Genomic DNA, 19977 nt, shown 5'->3' with positions numbered 1-19977 from the left:
TGTTTCTTTCTTTGTTGTATTGCTGCCTTCAATTTTAATATAATGTAATAATGTTTGATTGCTTTAAAAAATTTATTTGTACAAAAAATAATATGATTGTTATCAGGGTGTCTAGCTAGAGTACTTTTCCAAATTCCCTGACTTTTCAAGGTTTTCCATGACCTCTAGAATCTTTTCCAGGTATGAAAAAATGAAGTGTTCACAATTAATTTTTTATTATCACCAAACAAATAAACTTTTTAATTCTAATTAACAAAACATAAGTAACAAAAAGACTCATTCTCATAAAACAATACATAAATATACAGGGTGATTTTTAAATAACGGCAGGCGTTGTAGAATTTTTATTTATGAACCGATTTCAAAAATTTAAAGAACAAATTAAATGTAAATTTAATAATTTAATTTAATTTAATTTAGTAAATGTATTTTACTTTAAACTGACGATCTTAAAATTTTTCTAAATGTCTTAGCATCTTTTGGGCGATATTCAACTTTCTTATTTTAAATTAGCACCCATATTTTTTTTCATCATTTGGGAGATATTAATTTTCTTGATTCAGAAATGTGTAGTATGTTCTACTTTTACCAAAAATATTGTTAGAAAAATAATTCAAAATGAAAAAATTTTGGCAATAAAACTAAATAAAATCTAGGTTTTGCTAAAGATTTTAGTGCAAAATATTTTAAAGCAGTTTTGACATTCTTTTTTAAAAATTAAAATATCTTTCGCTTTTACTTCTTTTGCGGAGTTTTTTAAAGCTACATTTACAGATAAACCCAATTTGATGTCCTCAAACTTAAAAGGCTTTCTATGGATCCAAAATTAATTTTTCCCTATTCCATGGATTTAAATAAAATGTTTTTCGTTATATCTTGCAATGAATCATATAACAATGGAGCTAGTGGTTCAATAGCTTGAAATTTTTTAAGGAAACGTTCTAATTCACTTGCAAATGAACAAAAAAAAACTTAATTTTGTAAGCAACAGTTTGTCATTTAGTGCACTTTCAACTGTATTAAAGCTGTTACATTTTGGTTTTGCTTTTCTCCGTTAAATTTCTTTCCAATAAAGTATAAGATTTGGTAGGATTTCAATTGCTCGTTTAGCAACTTTAATATTTTCGACCCACCTTACTCAACAAAACTTATAAGGAAACTTATTTGATTTTGTAATAGAAACATAATCTGCTCTTGATGGGCAGATGGGACATTTTTAAACAAGTTATATATTGCATGTAAAAATTGTATGATGTTTCATTCTGTCTTTTGAATAGCAACCTTGAAGCCGTTATGTAAAGTATGCAAACCACAACTTCCTAATTCAATAAGCTCTGGTACATCAGGAGGTAACAATTTCTTCTTTTAAGTCTTTGAGAAGTTTCCAATTTACATTGGGGCCATCCATTGAAATTTGTAACAATTTTCGTGTGTCGAGTCCTTGAGGAAATAATTTATGAATGGCTTTCAAAAGATCTGCAGCCGTTGTATGACCAAGGAATGATGAATCAAAATACCTTGTCTTCACTCGATTATTGTTTGAATTCCAAAATATAGTAGTTAAATCCATTTGCTTTGAATTGGCAACTTTATTTAAAGATTTATCAAAACCAATCACATAAAACAGCGTTGAATTTATCCTTGTGTAATTGAATTTTTCTTGCAATTTTACTATCCTTAAACAAAGTTCGAATCAAGTTTACGCATTTTAGAACTTCTTGTTGACACGTGACACACTATTACGTTCAAGCACCATAAGATTTCAGAAGAAGTAATATATTTTTTTTCAAAATAGTTTTCAACGGTATTAGAAGAATGGACAACCATGTTATCCAAAGGTTTTTCAACTATGTTATTAGAAGACTCCAGTACTTCAGATGATTGTCTAGTGGAAAGATTGTGTGTAACATTAGAAGATGATGTAGTTGGAACTAAAAAAGTAAATTCCAAGGAAATCAATATTGAATTCATATAAAATGGTTTATAACTTACCATTTTGTATAAAAGTATTCATTTTTTTTGCTGTTTTTGGAAAGCAGAAACTGCTAACGTGTGCTTTTTTCCATTTGAATGACTTACAATAGCTTGCCATCCCAAATTACTCAATTTTATTACGGCTGACGAATTTTTACATAAAATGCAAACTGCTTCATTGCTATTTTTCGACGGTCTTAACCAAAAACTCCAAGCTGGACATAATTTTGGATCAACTCATTCTCAATGAAATGTCGTTTTTTTAGACATCTCATAGTTAAACGAACTATTTTTTATAATCTAAGGGGTCAAGCGACGTAGCAACGTCAATCACATCACAGCTACCTTAGCAATGTCGCTAAATAGCGACGTCGCAAACGACTTGAAATTGACCCCTAAGCGTATTTAAAAATTACCTTTTTTATGATAATGAAAAATTTCACAACTGATGTGTACCATGCCAACTACAAGTCCGGACTAAGGGGGGGGGGGGGGGGGCTAAGGGTGCTGTAGCACCGGGCCCCACTTTCCAGGGGCCCCTTGACACGTAAAAATTTGCTATACAAATCAAGTACGTAAGGCTTTCTTTGCAGAATTTTATCGATGGGCCCCCTTTTACAATTTAGCCCAGGGCCTCAAATTTTCTTAATCCGAGCTTGTGCTAACAAGCACGTGCAGCACTCAATATGTCATTTATGCAGGGCACTGTCTTATCGATACATTGTGTTGTAAATAGTGGTGTCGGTAGATGTCGCAATGCCGGCAACAATAACAGTAAAAAAATGTAAGAATTGCGACGGCATAAACAACATGCAAAACACTTTTATGTTTTTTTCCCTGACTATTTCTATTTGTTTTTAATTTCCCTGACTTTTGCATGAATCTTCCAGGTCAAATATTTTTCCCTGACTTTTCCCTGATTTCCAGGTTTTCCAGAAAACTATACACCTTGATTGTAAATAACAAATAAAAAATACTACCTAAAATATCTAATTTGGCCAATATACTTCGCTTCAAAGCTTCAGATAGATTTACCAAATCTATTATAATTGTACATATACCATTGTCAGCAACAAAGGTTTTCCATGTTGTCCAAGTTTATCTAATTGACTCTTGGAAATTTAGATTTCCACTCTTGGATAGTGACATCAACATCTCCACATACAGTTTTAAAGGAACAAGAAATGTACAGGGTGTTCCAAAACTTGGTATAGCCTTTCTACATTTCTGCTGTCTTGCAACTTTACCTTACCTACTACTACCTATAATACTAGCATTAGTTTTCTCCCTACAGCTCGAACACTGCCATGTTGCAAGTTTTCCTTCACGTTCCATTCGATCAATTCCATTTTCTGTGAGCCCCCCACAGGTCAGGTGAAAATTTGCCATACACATTCTGCAAGAAACATATGACACCGTTCGGGAAATCGTTCTAACACACTTGAAACATTTGATGGCCATCTTAATAACAAATCAAAAACTTTAGTAATGGAACAGCAGAAACCTGACCCCCTCATATCAGCAGGGGGTTAGGTACGAAAAAAATACAGAAATCCAAGCTGCGAAAGGGCAGTTAAACAAGCGATAGACAGTGCTATTGGAACTACACTGGCTCCCTTAAGGGCAAGCTTGAATTACCACGACTTAAAATTTTGTACGTGCCCACTAAGTGATAAAATTTACGATAAGCAAACAACGAAAACCCATAAAAAAACATCACAACAAGTGTACACAAACCGAAACAAATAAAAAGAGCCCTGATTAGTGGATTACACTTATTTACACTTAACAATTGTATCAATAATCCACAATAATAACCAACAAACGATTTCACCTACGACACACGACCACGAGCTTCTTACTTTTACCCTTCTTATCAGCCGGTGGTTTACTGCAACGTTTACCTCCAATAAACTTTGCAATGACCGAGTTACATCTTTCAGCCAAATTATTATTAACGTTATTAATTAAACTTTGTATATTTTTTATTAAAGTGTTAATAATAATTTTTTTCATTTTTCCCACAGTTCAGAATCAGTCATGATTTTCACATAACTTACTTTATGGGCACGATTCTCACATCTTGCACTTGTGGTAGAACAATAATTGTGTTGGCCAAACACATGGTTCAAGATGTTTTGAAAGTCCGTTCCCAAACCATGTTTCTTCACCTTATCGGATCGCTTTTTGATCGCAGAATATACTCCAATCCTAATGCGTTCTAAAGCAGATATTAACATTTTCCGAGCGTTAATAGGAAACTGTCTTTTGCCCAATTTCTTTATTTTGTTGTTAAAATTCCTGCAAATATGATTGGCGCATTCCATTTTCACGATCACTTCATCGACGCCATACGGTCTTTTGTTTAATGTTTCCGTCACGCTACTGTCACCATCGCCTAAAAACTATGAAATGAGAATTTATAATAACATTATAGAAAAGAATTACCGATCACGCGAACGTACTTGACACCGTACATTTCAACACTTTTTTGGAAACCCTCTATAATAATATCCGATTTCAACATTGGTGATCCGGAATTTCAAGATTTGCATTTCTGGCTCTAATGCAAATAGAGCAGTAAATGTTACGCACACCAATGTATAAAATTTTACCACTGTAGTAACCTACTAAGTACGCCTAAAATTAAGACATGTATGTAACAGTAAAACAAAAATTTTAAAAATGCTAAAACTTACAACACCGGAAAGAGAGCTATAATTACATTTGTAAGATTTTTTGCCCCAGGAACCGTCGATAACTACTGTGAGTAATGGAATTCCATTTTGATCGATATCCCCGCGTGAAACTGCATTTTTTTTTCACATCCGTCTTCCATTGCTTTTAATGCCACTTCATTGATATGATGAATGGTGGTCTATAAATTAAAATATGTTTTGGAAGACATACTGGGCATATTCAAAAGGGAATAACGCTCTTCTAAAAGACCATAACTCTGTCCAGTACAAACATTTCCAAGAACCTAAGATAATATTTACTTAATAAGAACTTTCATAATTAATACTTAAAAAATTACAGCAGAGCTATTAACGCTCATTTTTTGATTCTCGGCTGACTCAGAAAATATGTTTTCAATCATACCACACATGTTACATTTAAAAATTAATACTGTGAAAAAGCCTTTTGGTAATTCTTTTACAAAACACATATTTGTTGCATTGCACCCATATGGAGACAAATGGTTTCTAAAATTTTTTAGTTGACTGACCAAAAAACCAACATCGAAAATTTGTGGAGTTTCGATAACGAGTTTTCCGGTTCCATTTCCAAGTACTCCTCGTCATCGACAATGCTTCTATAATTATAATGTGATGTATGCTGGCAAACATATTATTTTTTTTATCTAGAATGGTCAGAACTATAGTCTCCACTAGTTGATTCAAAATTATATGATTGGTGTAAAGGTAAACGTGTAAATGAAAAATTATACAGTTACGCTCCTCATAACACGACGTCACTGCCACTACTTAACGCGGCGAACAGCTGATCTGCGAGGCTGCGTATTGTGAAATTTGTTGGTGCCCATCCGTTTGTTTACCCATATTTAGTCTGGATGGGCAATACGGACTTGACTGTGTCTCGAAATGAAACCCCATGAGAATAAGTTTCGTCAAATTCGGGCAGTTTTAAAGGAGGTAATAGATATTTACAGTCTGTTTCACGAACTTATCCCGATCTACCATAAAAGCGTTCAGAGCAAGAAATGAAGTACGTTTATGGTTTTATCTCTTTCTATCCGATAACTGAAGCTAAAGCAAACCAAGAACGTATAGCATTAAGGGTCTACAGTACGCATATACCCGGTATATGGCTTACGATTTTTCGTTTTTGAAGCGCATTTTGGACTTTGAAAAATCGCTCGACCTCTGTATGTATGCGTCTCAGGTAGAGCTATGGAGGTGACATCTTCGAATTTTGAAAAAGTGAAAAATTTGACTTTAATTAATTAAAAACTGAAATTCCCAATTTTCCTTTTTAAGGAATATGCAGCAACCTACGAAGTTAAAAAAAATACCAACATGTGGAGAATTAAAACCTCTATGGAGGTGACATTTTTGTTTTTGTCATTATGCTATAATTTTGAAGTTATTAATAAAAAAACAAATCAAAAATAGGCAACCAACAGTACAACTAACGCAAATCATCTTATGTAAATCTCATGATTTACGACCGCTCACTAGGGGGTCACTGACGTTCCGCCCAATTGTAATAAACTGCTGTCGGGTAAAAGTAGGTAAAGACCCAACTGGTCGCTCTCGGCAACAAACATCGAAGGTACTTGTAGCAAGTGAATTGAGAAATAATATTTTTAAACTGTAATATAATTCACTGTTTTCTACACCACCCTTGGGGTACAGAGACGGCGCGTTTTTTTTTTAAGTGCTCTCCCTAATAGGCCTACTGCACTCTTTTGACTCTAACTATAAAACTACTCTATTTTAGAAATGACAATCCGGACATTTGAACGAACATAATTTATAAGTCTTTCTTTAAAATTCTTCTAATCGTTTGTTCTCGGTTAACTCTAGAATCTATTATTTCAGGAAGTAAGGCATTCATATAAAATTTTTCCAAATGGGAAACCATAAATGTATTCCAAAAATCATTGTCTCTCTCTACAATTGTATATTTCAAATCTAGTTTTGTATAAACTACAAAAAAACATCTATCCCGTTTAGTAATATGCAGCTGACCTTGAATTTGATACATATAATTATGGGACCGTTTTAATTCTATTGTACCTTTGTTATTAGGATTAATTTGACAGAAATCTATAAGTTTCTCGTTTACCGCTCTTTCAATGGTGCTGTTTCTTGCTGAATAAGGACATTTAATTTCAATTATCGCATCAGTTCCAATTAACCCATCAGGGGTGGCGCCTAAAAATTTTTTATCATCGTCTATAAACAAACCGCAATTTTGAACTTTTAAACCCGTGATTTCCATAAATTTATTTGTGGCTTTTTCTTCATTATCAACTCCGTATTGTAATGCATTCGGTAGTTTTTTTGACTTCAAACCAGAACCATATAACAATGACTTTACCGTGTTTGACGTGTCTGTTCCGTCTCTCATTTTACAAATTTTTCCGAAATTACTCGCTGTCAATCTAATTTGCCGTTCTTTGTTCCATTCATCGCTATGCCGCTGCTGAACTGTTTTTCTTTCAATATCTAAACCATTGGCCAATGACAGCTCATTTAAAAATATATTTTTTCTTGTTTCGTACTCCTCCAATAATATGTCCGGAACTACTTCGTTGGATTCTGAGTTTTTGTTACACACACCATAATCCGAATCTGCACTTTGTAATCTAACATAAATTTTTCTACCATGCTTTTTCTTCTTTTGTTTTAATTTATGTTCCCGAAATTTATTAACGTTTATTCCCAGAATATCAAATTCCGCATTGTTTTTTAAAAATTTATATACAAAAGTATGATCACAATTAAAATTCAATGCTGCCGCATAACATCTCCCTTGGTAAGACCCGGCAAGAGAAAAGTTAATTCGTTTCCCACCTACAAATTTATTAACGACAGAATTGAAACATTCCACTATGTTATTATCCACGTCTTAAAGTAAACTAACTGACAAATTCGCGACTCTATTTGATGCAGGTAAAAATATATCGTAGAGAGAACTATTTTTAAAATTATTATACTCAATCAAATTTGTGGTATTTCCAACTTTTTTACAAAAATAAGTTGCGCATTTACTGTGATCACCGAATATACGAGCAGGTCCATTATGAATGTCTCGTTTTAAATTTTCGATTTTTTCTGAGAATGGCAAATTTTCATTTTTTATGCATCTAATCGCACTTACTACAGCTGTTCTAAATTTAAGTATATTTGTTCGCAAAAATTTTCTAACTTGAAGGTCTGTTCTGGGAATTTTTGAAATTTTGCGCAATTTTGTACAATAATTTCTTAAAACATGATTTCTACACTCAATTTTTTGAATAAAATATGTTGGTCCATATGGTCTTGCTGCTTGAATTTTCTTATACACACTACTGTCTCCATCACCGATAATAAATTTAAATCTTAAATTATGCATCTGAACAGACTTTTTAAAAGCCTCTAAAATAACACCTGCCTCCATTGATGTGGATGATTTTTTCCAATTTGCAAAACATTTATGGCGGGGCACTGATTTCTCATCAGTCTTGAATCGTTTACAAAACTTGCATAATTTATTTTTAACAGCCACATATAAAATTTTTTTGGTTCTCGCACCGATTACACATCCAACACCCTATAAAGCATTATAATTAGACTTATAAGAACGCTTGGACCATGCTCCATCAACAATTACAGTAATAAAAGGTACCCCATCAGCATCAATATCACCTAATTCCACCGCTAATTTACTTTCTTCTTGTCCAGCAGATAGCATTTCATCAATAGCCAATGTTTGCGTTTTTTCAAAAACTTTTCTTTCCGTGTTAACGTATTTTTTAGAACTCATTTGTGGAATATCTAAAGCGGCACAAAATTCAGTTAATTGCGCATGACCCCCACCTACAGCAACATTTCCGCAAACAATAGATTCATTAATTTCACATCTAGCATTTTCTGGTTCTGAACTGAAAGTATCTACAATTCTACACATGTTACACTTATACGTAAATATACTTTTTAAACTTATTCGTTTTTCCGCAATTATATCAAAGTTATGAAAATTGCAATTAAATTGATCGTGTTTTAAATTTTTTATAGTATTAAACAAATGATTTATATCTACAATTCTACGACCACTGAGAGAAAAATTTGTATTATTGGAAACATTTCGTCCGATAACTCTGACTCAAAACCGCTATTTACATTTTCACTTTTGGAACTCTTTCTAACATTTTTCCATAACCCCTTCGCAATTTGCTTTCTACTTTTTCGTTTAACTGATGTGCTTACATGATTTATTGAACCGTTCGCCATTGTAAAATAAAATAATTAAAGGCAAATAATAATCTAATCTAAAAAACAAAAATTTGCCAGCAACGATAAACACTCTCTATATCTGTAATAAACAGCAATTCTGATACAAGCAACTCACCCACTTTGAACAACAAAACTCACTAAAGAGATTTAGAAAAGTAAATTGATTCAGAAGTCGAGCACAGTCAAAAACACAAGTGTTCACAGACTGAAAGAATTTAAATATTTTTTTCAATATATTTATACATAGGGCTTTCATGCCTTTATTTGTTGTTGTAGTGGGATAAAGAAGTGGGGCTATCGCCCTCTAAATGTCTTTTTCTAAGTAGGTAAGCTAAGAAACTCAAATTCGTTTTTAATTGCTTTTGGATGATTGGAGTTTAGGGATTTGCAATATTTTCTTGAAATGGAAATTATGGTGTTAATCTCGGGATTTTTTAAAGCAAAACATTTTTGAAAGCAAATTGTCTTATTGGTTAAGTGTAAAATCCACCGATAGCAGGTAGCTTATTAGAGATGAGGATTTTTATGTAAAATTCGTACAATTAAAGACACAAGTGGATACAGGTTTTTAAAAAATAGTTTTTTGCATAATAACAATAAAAGACAATTTTGCTTTTCCTGTGTGGTTCTGACTTAAAAAATATTAACCAATATAGAAACTATGATAATTTAAAATGTTAAAATTGTTAAAAATGAATTAGGGAACTATTTTTTCCGGAAATCGTCATTGAAACAGCATTTCCTTGCGACATTAGGCGCAGGAAAATTGGATTTCCCTGACTAGTACTGTAAAAACTACAAAAATGACGCAAAATAATTAGTTATTTAAACAAGAAAAATTTATTCAAAATTTCGTAAATTACACTATTTACAGATATTAACATTAATTGTAGAATTCGATATATTTGCAATGTTAATTCCAGACAGAGATTTATGATCAAGTTTAACCTTTTTATCAAAAATTTCAGTCGAGATTTCGGTGCAACAGATTTCAGATGAATCACTACTTGTAGAGGGACACGTCTCGATATTAGTGAAGGGTCTTTTTTTCGGACCAGCTTGTATTTTATTAGCTATATCTAATTTATTTTCGATGGACTCTTCTATGTATCCTTCTGCTACTGAACTGCTTTGCCATCCTCCATGCCTTTTTAAGTTGGTAATATCTCCTTCTCCGTCTACTAGTAACGTCGCGGAACTGCGCCGCATACAATGTCCTGTGTATTCCAGAGGTGTTGGTAGACCAAGGTAGGTAGCAATTTGAGAAGGAAATTTACCAAATGAATGCAAGCCCACTGGTTGGACCGTACATTTCCCTTTCTTGTAATTTAAAAATAAGCGCTTGTGTGGAGTACTAGGCGGACGTAATTCCAAATAACGTCTGTATGTAGCAAGATTTCTTTCATCAACAACTACAAAGCGTCGAGGTTTTTTTGTTTTAGAATCAGGAATGTGTACTATGAGCACGTTATTTTGATCTTCAATGTCGTCAACTAACATCCTTGATAATTCGTCGCATCGACAGGCTCCAGACACCCCAAAAATAAGCGCCACCTGAAATTACCAAATTTAATAAAACTTAAATATGTAATCATTGTAATAACTTACTTTCATTAATAAAAATTCCTTGTCGGGAGCTTCAAGCAGAAATTTATCTATCTGGTCCCGAGACAAACATTTCGATTTTTTTGGTTGGTAACCAGTCGATTTTCGTTTTAGGTAAGCAGTTACCTTACAAAACTTGCTGATATCCAAATTTTCCTTCAACAAAAGCACGGCTTTCAACATAGAGTAAGTGCTCCAGAGGTTTGGCCTTATACGAACTTGATTTTTCCGCAAAATAAGCCAGAAATACGTCTTCCGTTAGCGAAGTAACATTTTTAAGCCTGCGCCAATCTTCAAAGATTTGGAACTGCTTTTCATACCGCTCCTTAGATTTCGACGGTAACAATTCTTCTGTAGCAGCAGCGGCTGCTTTGCTTAGGTCAAAAGGAACATCCTCACCAGTGTTTTCGCTTGTATTCATAATTAATTAATGAAATAAACACACAGCTCTGACGTACGCACAAAATTTTATAATTGTTTTGTTTGTAACCATCGTTTTCAACAAATTGACAAACTAGATTTTTGCGCAATTAATTAAAAAACTTGTTGGAAAATCTCGATTTTTAGCGATTTATTGCGATTTCCGGAAAAATTTAATACAAAACTCGTCAGTAAAATGTCTTACTTGACTCGGAGCTTTAAAATACTCGGCACAAAGTGCCTCGTATTTCAACATAGCTCCTCTTCAGTAATGAGACATTTTCCTGACTTTTATGTAAATAACTATTATTGATTATCGGGATGTATTATTATGAAGAGTTAATTTTTAAATCACAGAAAACAACAAAGTAAAAAAGGCCCAAAAACTCATGTGTCAGGTAAAAGGTTTGGTTAAAAAAAATTAAATGCGTTTTTCAAATAAAAATAATAAAATAATAAGTAATTTTAAACTTTCCCCGGCGACCAGTGAGGAAAAATTTCGGACAACATTTACGAAAATTACATTTTTCAATTAAAAAGCATTCTGCCATTACGTACTATGGAAACTGGAAATTTGGGGATTTTATACATACATTTTCCATTAATTGAAAAAAAAAATTACGCCCGTAAAATTTTTACCTACTAGAACCAGAAATTTCACGGGCTCAAAACGCAGAGAAACTCAAATCCTGATATTTAAGCTCATCTTTGGTCCTACACGAATTTATTGTTCCAACCGCTGGGTTTCTTAGGAAATGTGCAGGTCAAGCGACCGTTTCCATAAAGTTTATGATTCCCTCATTACCAAATCCTCGGTAATCCCTTTTGGCAGCTGTCAATCAAAGGTGTTGTCAAAGTTGCATACTTTTCAAACAGAAATTTTCGGGCAGGCTCGTAGACCCTTAAGAGTGTGTTTCTCTCTGTTCTTTTCCAATTTAAGAAGTAAAGAGAGACAGAAGCTCTTAAATATGCCGAGTGTTAGATCAGCTCTCAGGGTGCAACTAGGAATGCGAACACCGACAACAATAAGAACACAAAAATCACTAAAGAATTGCCCACAATTTACTCTAAGAAAACATAAAAAAAATTACCTCCATGTAAGTTCACTTGAGTACCTGAGGGATTAGTACCCGTGACTCACTGAACCTGATTTGGAACAAAATAATGAGAATTGAAATTTTTAAAAATAAAGTAATATTTGACAGCGTACTCTGTCAAATACAGACAGAGCGGGATGTCGGTACTTGAACCGTACTCTTAAATTTTTATGAGAGATCGGGATAAGTTGGTGAAATAGACTGTACATAACAAATGCGGAAAGTGCCAAATTTCGCACGAGTGGGAATGTAAATGCACGAGGCGCCAGCCGAGTGCAGATATCACACGAGTGCCAGAAAGACACTTTCAGACAAGTTATGTAGACTATTTTTCCTACGACCCTCCCTCTAAAACAAACAACTCTCGGTAATAGTTTATATCTTGCTTATTCTAAATGTCTTTTTCCGCCACTTGTTTCACGGGTAGTTACACTCAGCATAACTGTTTCTTTTAATTTTAATTAAGTTCCAATGTAATATTACAATTTTAAAATAAAAGCAACAAATAGAAATGAGATCATACATGACAATTATCTCTTAGGATCAATAATAAAATTTATGTTAATAGTGTTATTGTAGCAATTGGTGAAGTGTACAGGATGTGTCAGTTTGTTAGTTAGTGTTTGTGAGTGTGAAGAGAGTGAATTTTGTACGTTAGTGTTATTAGTGTTCGAAATCAATTGCGCTGAAGGATCGTCTTGCACAGACATTGTTCTCGATGTTGATGCAACACTCTAATCATTTATGGCGTTAACAATTTTATCGGCAACTTGCATTTTCTTAGTCAAAAATTCTTCAATATACTCGTCCGCCACGGAGGTAGATTTCCATCCTCCGTGACGCTTGAGAGTCGTGATATCGCCTCCCGCGTCTACCAAAATAGTGGCAGATGATCGCCGGAAGCAATGTCCGGTATACAGTGATGGTTCCTTTAATTTTAAATAAATTGCTATCTGCTTAGGAATGCCTACTATTTTGTTGATTCCTACCGGCTGCCTGGTACATTTTCCATTTTGGTAGTTTAAAAAAAAACGTCGTTCATTTAGGTTTGCAGGTCTTAAAGCCAAGTATTTTTTGAAAATCGTGTAAAATTCACCAGTTACTGTGAAAGAACGAGGTCTCTTGGTTTTGGTATCAGGCAGTTTTATTAAGACTGCAGACCCAAAATCTTCATAATCATCGATGGTCATTTGACATAGCTCTTGTTTGCGACATGCCCCCATTGACAAATGTCAATAAAAAAGGAATAATTTGGCACAGCATTCCTGATTTAAACATTCAAATCGTGCAATCGCTTTGGTGTTTATAGTTACGACTTATGTCGATATTTTAACTTATAAATCTCAATTTCTTTAAAAGTGTTAGCTAATATTGTTATTAAAATAATTAATAGCGAGCTATAAAACCTAATTGTTAAAGTCTAAAATATCTTCAGTGAGTAAATATTATGCTAACTGAAAATTGACGGCATCTTAACCGCAATCTGTACTCGTGTGATTGTGATTGACAGCGGGCAAGTTTTACAAACTGAAAATTGGAACAAAGCACCGAATGCTGTGACCGAATGGAACAAGAACAAAGCGTTTAAATTTGTACATGTAAGATATCGAAAAGTTTGAATTTTGTTAATAATTTTGCCTCTCAGAAAAATTCAGCGGCCGAAGCTCAGAATGAGGTTATGTTGTAAATTTACTTTCGGACATCCTCAAACATTCTTACAACCTGAGCATGTGTTGGCATTTGTAAAGAAATAGATCTCTGCCGAAGTCCAATTATAAAATAAAATCCTCTCATATTAGAGATTACCCAAGTACCTAGAGGATTTAATACAAAACGACATACATAATTGTAAAAATGAATTGGTTAGGTTAGGTCATTTCTGACATAAGTCAATTTTGACAGGTCTGTGCGGATATATTCATATCGCACTAGTGACTTTTACTTTCGGAAATAGATGTACGAAAACATCTACTTTCGGGGTCATTTATCCGTGTGGAAAATGCCACTTTCATATGGGGTCGTAGGAAAATGTCTATTTTGGGTGGAATCGCGTTCCAAGGAGTTGCTATTTTTGTTGTTCTCAATTTTTAAGCTTTCTTTGCGTTCTAAAACTGATTCGATTTCAGCTAAACTATCGAAATACATTGGCTCAAATTCTATACGGATCTTGTCTTCCGCAGTTCTTACGATTAAGGGAACGTTGTCCTCTATTTTAAGTTGGACTTCATCAAAGTCCTGAAATGCTTGAGAACGATGGGTTTACGCGCTTTTAATGTGTGAATCTTCTGACCGTCTTCGAATGTTTTTGAAAAATCAGGAATTCGCTGTAAAATTGAAAGAATTTGTTGTCTTTTGCTTTTCCAAACTTTCTATAAATTGTCGACATTCTCACCGTCGTCATGGCTTCTTGACCTTCTGCCTATTTTATGAAGAACAAATGCACTCTTTCCAAACCGAATAAACGTAATATTACGTATTAATCCATTTTCAAACTCTAATTCCTACTCTTCCTTAAAAAAATATATTTGCTCGAATTTGATTCAAATTTATTTATTATCAGGATTGCTGTTCATCCGTATCAAACATTAAATTAGAGGGCAAATCAGTATGGCTAACATGCACATTATAAGACTGAATACTAGAAGTACTGCCTGTTGCTTAATTATTTTAAATTAAGCAAAAAATATTATTCCTTTGTCATTTTTTTGTAAAATGAAAAATGACGTTTTTTTCCTCTTATGAACTCAATCCGGGGACATAATGTATAATACAATTATTATTATTATTTAGTAAATGTTAATTGTTACAAATTTAAGCTGCAATATATTTGAAAAATATTGTTACTCTCTTTTTATTAGTTTTAAATAAAAATATTAATTAGTAAATTATTAAATCATTAAATATTATGGATTATACGTTACTTATAACCAAAATAAGTAGTTGCCTAGCAGCCAATTATTTATTTTTGAGTGATTTCGGAGCCTTTAAAAGTTGAAGTTTGAACAAATTAATCGTAATGGAATTGAATACCTAACATATTTATTAAATCCCGCCACCTATTCTAAAATGCTAAGAAATATTTAGAATATTTTGAAACCGTAGGTTAGCTATTTCCAACATCTTCCCTGACACCTAGTTGGAAACTTGAAAACTCGTTTGAGCTTAAAAAATGTCAAATAATTTTACAAATGTAAATTTACCACGGTTCGCCGTAGATCGTTAAAAAAATCATTTGTTCGAATGAATTAAGCGCTTCTCTACTAGTTTTCTCTATCATGTTTTCCCAAAAATGTTTAGCCATCCATTGACTGTGATGGGGTAAAAATCGGTACAATTTTATGAATTAACGTTCTGAGAAGTCTTCTTGTCGGGTTTTATATGTTTTTACTTCTCATAATTTACAAAACATCTTGAATACCAGTGCATCAGCACGCTGATGAGCAGACTGGTAATTTTATAAGTATTTACTTATAGCATTAAGTATGTACTAGTTTTTATATGGTATTTTTCATATGGTAGTTAATGCTTGTAAGTACTAACTGCAAGCAAAAGCTTATGCTAAAAAGCATCAGCAATTGCTAAAACTTAATTAATACCAATATCAGTATTTACTTATAAAATCGTAAGTATAAGCCATTGTTCCAGTAGGAACATGCTCATTGCTGCATTGTTCCGTTTCCTTGTGAACACTTTGGGATGGGCTGCTTTGTTGCCGCTCTGGATGAAAAAGAAAAGGTCTTCAAGCAGTTCATCAACTCCATTATACCCACATTCTTGGGAAATTTCTTGGATGACGTTCCAGGCATCTTTCGATTTTTTTGGAAATTTTTGTAGTAGCAATGTATTTTTTCAGTTCTATCGGAGGCATTCACTCTATTCTATTTTGTCCAGGAAATACTTTTTCCAATATTTTTCTGAGAACCAAATTTACAAGTTCTCCTGTCTCAATGCATTGTATTGCTGTGTCAATGCATTATTCTTCTGTATCACTGCATTGTTTTGTTGTTTGTTTTCATTATGAGTTTCTTCGATTTTTTTTTAAGCGGTCCAAAATATATGACGAAATATTACATCTGTGCGTCGTGGTTCTTGAAACATTCAACATAAGTCTTTTCAACATTTTCAGTCCGCACTCAGCTGACGACGACACTGTCAGCTTTGAGAGCACTGCACTGTAACGAGGGGGTACTATCACTTCGCGAACTGCACTGAGACGAACAAGGGCACTGTTGAGAGCACTGCACTGAACCGAGGGGACACTTTTGGGAGCACTAACACTGCACTGAACTGAGGGGGCACCACTGAAGACAATTTGAACACCACTGAAGACACTTTGAACACCACTTAACACTTTGCACAAACCGTTGTCGGGGTCACGAATTGAAGCTGATGGGTAGTAACAACTTGCTTTATTGAAAGTATGTACAGATAAATATATACAATTGGAAAGCTTAACATAAACGAGAAATAGGGCGAGCGCCCTCTTTGAGGTTGAAACTGATGAAGAATGAACACCCTGCGGGAGACACTGACAGATCCTAGGTCACTACACTTCTATGGCTGGATTTGTACACGGCACAAAATCGTTAATTAATTGACCTTCTATTGAGAACCCTAATGAAGGGCACCATAAATAATATCTCCCCACACAAGACTGTTTTTTGGTTTTACCCGACACTGAAACATGCAGCAGATTAATGGGACGTAGTGCAATTCTACTTTTTTTGATTATATTTTTCAGCATCAAACTTTAAGCTTGAACCTATTGTTTCCAGCTAGATTTACATTTTGACATGAAAATCTAAAATCTTAGACCGATTTTTTAATTAATTACATATACAGGATGTCCCAGAACCCATGACCCAGAGAGTAAGAGAAGGGAAATCATAAGAAACCCTTCGCGATACCTCTGACCATCGTCGCTTCATCACTATCTGCCTGACAATTAGAGTCGCGTGAACGGTAGGACTGAAAATTCTTACTCAGAAGTGTCTTGTAAAAAGGTCTACATGCGTTAGAAGCTGCATTCGTGTTTTGCACTCCACATTGTCGTATTTGACTAAACATTTTTTCTAAACGATGCTTGTTAAAGGCTTGAACCGAAAAAGACTACACCTAGTTCGTTCAGATTTTTGTTGATCAATACAAAACCATCCTAAACTGCGGGTCGGGCTTTGTCTAATGGTTTTGACTTTATGAATTTCATACTTAAAAAGAATGTTTTCTTTTTATTCTGCACTTAAAATGAGTTGATATTAATTCTACTTTTTTAAGCAGTGAAGTCCAAGCACACTTTCCAAACACTTTCCAAAGGATGGCAGTTTGTTTGACGTCTGGTGGTAAAACTTTTTTTATCTGCGACTGTAAGGTAATTGTCACTTATCCCACTCATTTTTAGTGGGATAAGAGCTTTATTACCACACGCAGTGGGATATGAACATTGGAACTTTGTAGACAAATTACCATGAAAACTTTTATTAAAGAATAATTATTTAGAACTATTTACATTACTTATTGTACACATTAACAACTTGTTTGCATTTCGACAAACTTATTCCAGAAGAGGACAATTCGTTCGACGTTTTGTTGATCTCAAAATTTCTAATGTCTTTACTGCTTGAAGCATCCATCTGTATATTCTTTACTCCCAGAATTTTTGTAGCAATTTGTTTCTTATTTTCAAATGATGTTTCAATATATCCTTCAGCCACCGTGTAACTTTTCCAGCCTCCAAGTTCTTCACTGTTAAAATGTCCGCTCCTGAATCCTGAAGCAACGAAGTTGATGATCTTCGAAAGCAGTGTCCTGTAATCTTTTACATTTTGGTAGTTTTAAAAAAGATGCAACATTTTTCGGCATGGCACCAATTGTGTTGATACCGACTGCCTGTTTTGTGCATTTGCCATTCTTATATCCAACAAAGAACCTTTCATGATCGCAGCTTGATGGACGCAGTGCTATATATTTTCGAACAATTTCTACTAAATTGATTGATCGTATTGGGTTAATAACGTACATGCACCTCCAAGTCAAAAAATTAGCACAACCTTAAAAATTGTTTTCTTAGATATTTATAAATCTATGGCCTAAATTATTTACCTTTATTAATAGCCATGTTTCATTTACAATACTTTCTCATTCGTCTCGTTCTGAATTTTTTTCCCATTACACCATTCGCGCAAACGAGCATATGCTTGTTCATACTTAATTCTTGATTTTTTGGTAGAAGTGTTAAAACTACATTTGTTGCGGCTTCTTCTACGTCTGATGGAAGAGATTCACACTTACTCATTCTGATAAAATAAGAAAAATTGCAAAAGACTGCACTGTCGATTACAAATTTTCTTGTTTCCATGACGTCGGAAAACATACTTCTTTGATCTAAACTTGATCGAAATAAAAAGGATCTGTTTTGTTGTAGATCAGTCGCAGATAAAAAGTTGTATAACTCGGGCTAACGCCTTCGTATGCGCAATTGTGGCATTCGTACTTTAATAATGCCTTTATCCCACTGATTAAATAAATAACTTATAATAAAACCTGCTAAACACTCTGGCACACAATGACACCTCCATTTTGTGTAATTTTTCCAATTATGAACTTCAAAAAGTTTTGGTGCGTGTCGCACAAGTTTATTTTTGCCCAGCTCGTATGTTTTCACCGCGTGAGTCCATTTTTCCACCATCCTTTTTGTACTTTTTTTTGTGGTTAAATTATTTCGCATGCTTTTTAAGAGATAAGGAAGATCAATTAATGGAATAATTTAGTAATTTCTCACATTACTATATATATAAAACGTGTACAGGCGAAACCCCTCTTTTGAAACGAGATTACCGATAATACTTTGGGAACAAATTTCTCCTAGACCGATTTTTTCTCCGTCTTTTCATTGAGCTTTTCCAAAAGTACAGTTTCCCGAAAAAGGAGTGGGGGAGGTTTCGTCCTTTTCGGACTTTTGGTTTTGGCGTGAGAAGAGACTTTTGAAAGTCGTTTTGTCCGGCTTTGCTGACGTGCTAGACGTTTCAAAATGCTTTGAAGCAGAGAAATGTTCGTAGACATAGTGAAAAATTCTTGGGGATTCTTTGAGTGAGTTGTAAACACGGCTATTAACTTAAGGGCCCCACAAACCTCGTTCTTGCACGACGTGTTTGAACGACGGTTTTGACGGTTGGAACGAAACGGTCGGAAAAACCGAGGTCTGTGGGTAAGACCTGACCTGACCTGACCTGACCTGACGTGCTAGACGTTTCAAAATGCTTTGAAGCAGAGAAATGTTCGTAGACATAGTGAAAAATTCTTGGGGATTCTTTGAGTGAGTTGTAAACACGGCTATTAACTTAAGGGCCCCACAAACCTCGTTCTTGCACGACGTGTTTGAACGACGGTTTTGACGGTTGGAACGAAACGGTCGGAAAAACCGAGGTCTGTGGGTAAAACTGTCGGTTCAACACGTAAATAGTAAATAGATATTCTAGATTATAGATATTAGAGAGACTAAAAATGTAAGTGTGTATGAATTAATTAGGGCACTTTTTACACAAAAGGAGTAGTAAACCATCACAGCACATGAGTTAGTTTTTGCTATTTATGACCGACAAGTACCGATATCCACTTCACACCCTTTCTCACCAGAAAAAAATGACCATCAGACAGGGTGGCAAACTTTACCGATGTTTGTCATCAGTACCAAAATCTGCTATTCGGTAGTTTAGTACTATTGTGTAGTTGAGTACTCCAATTAAGCCATAAAGTCATGCCGACAACTGTTCAAGCGGTGATAAGGAAGAGCTACGAATGAACTGATAAATAAATATGAATTCGAGGAGAACAATAAATTTACAAGAAATGAAGAATGCAAAATCTCTGAAGAATGGGACCGGACATCCTGATGGTCGTTTTATAGTAGTTTAACAAAA

At 34.2% G+C, this 19977-nt stretch overlaps 1 protein-coding gene across 1 annotated transcript; it reads right to left on the bottom strand.

The window, feature by feature from the left end:
* Positions 1 to 9675: 9675 nt before the first annotated feature.
* Positions 9676 to 11220, bottom strand: LOC148176409 (uncharacterized). The gene is made up of 5 exons (XM_088035095.1): positions 11145 to 11220; positions 11007 to 11058; positions 10826 to 10954; positions 10517 to 10752; positions 9676 to 10483 (listed from the first exon to the last, which is right to left on the bottom strand). The coding sequence occupies exons 1-5, from the start codon at positions 11218 to 11220 to the stop codon at positions 9804 to 9806; spliced, it is 1173 nt and encodes a 390-aa protein (XP_087891221.1). The 3' UTR covers positions 9676 to 9803.
* Between the last annotated feature and the right edge of the window lie 8757 nt (positions 11221 to 19977).

Source organism: Gnatocerus cornutus, chromosome 4, assembly GCF_029298725.1.
Source record: "Gnatocerus cornutus isolate USDA-ARS CGAHR chromosome 4, icGnaCorn1.1, whole genome shotgun sequence".
Lineage (NCBI taxonomy): Eukaryota > Metazoa > Arthropoda > Insecta > Coleoptera > Tenebrionidae > Gnatocerus > Gnatocerus cornutus.
This window is presented reverse-complemented; position numbering and strand designations above follow the sequence as displayed.

Coding starts and splice junctions, on each gene's coding strand:
- LOC148176409 (XM_088035095.1), bottom strand. CDS start 11,220: ATGTTGAAATACGAGGCACTTTGTGCCGAGTATTTTAAAGCTCCGAGT. Junction 11,059..11,144: donor ACATTTTACTGACGAGTTTT/GTATTAAATTTT, acceptor GCAAAAATCTAG/TTTGTCAATTTGTTGAAAAC. Junction 10,955..11,006: donor CAAAACAATTATAAAATTTT/GTGCGTACGTCA, acceptor TATGAATACAAG/CGAAAACACTGGTGAGGATG.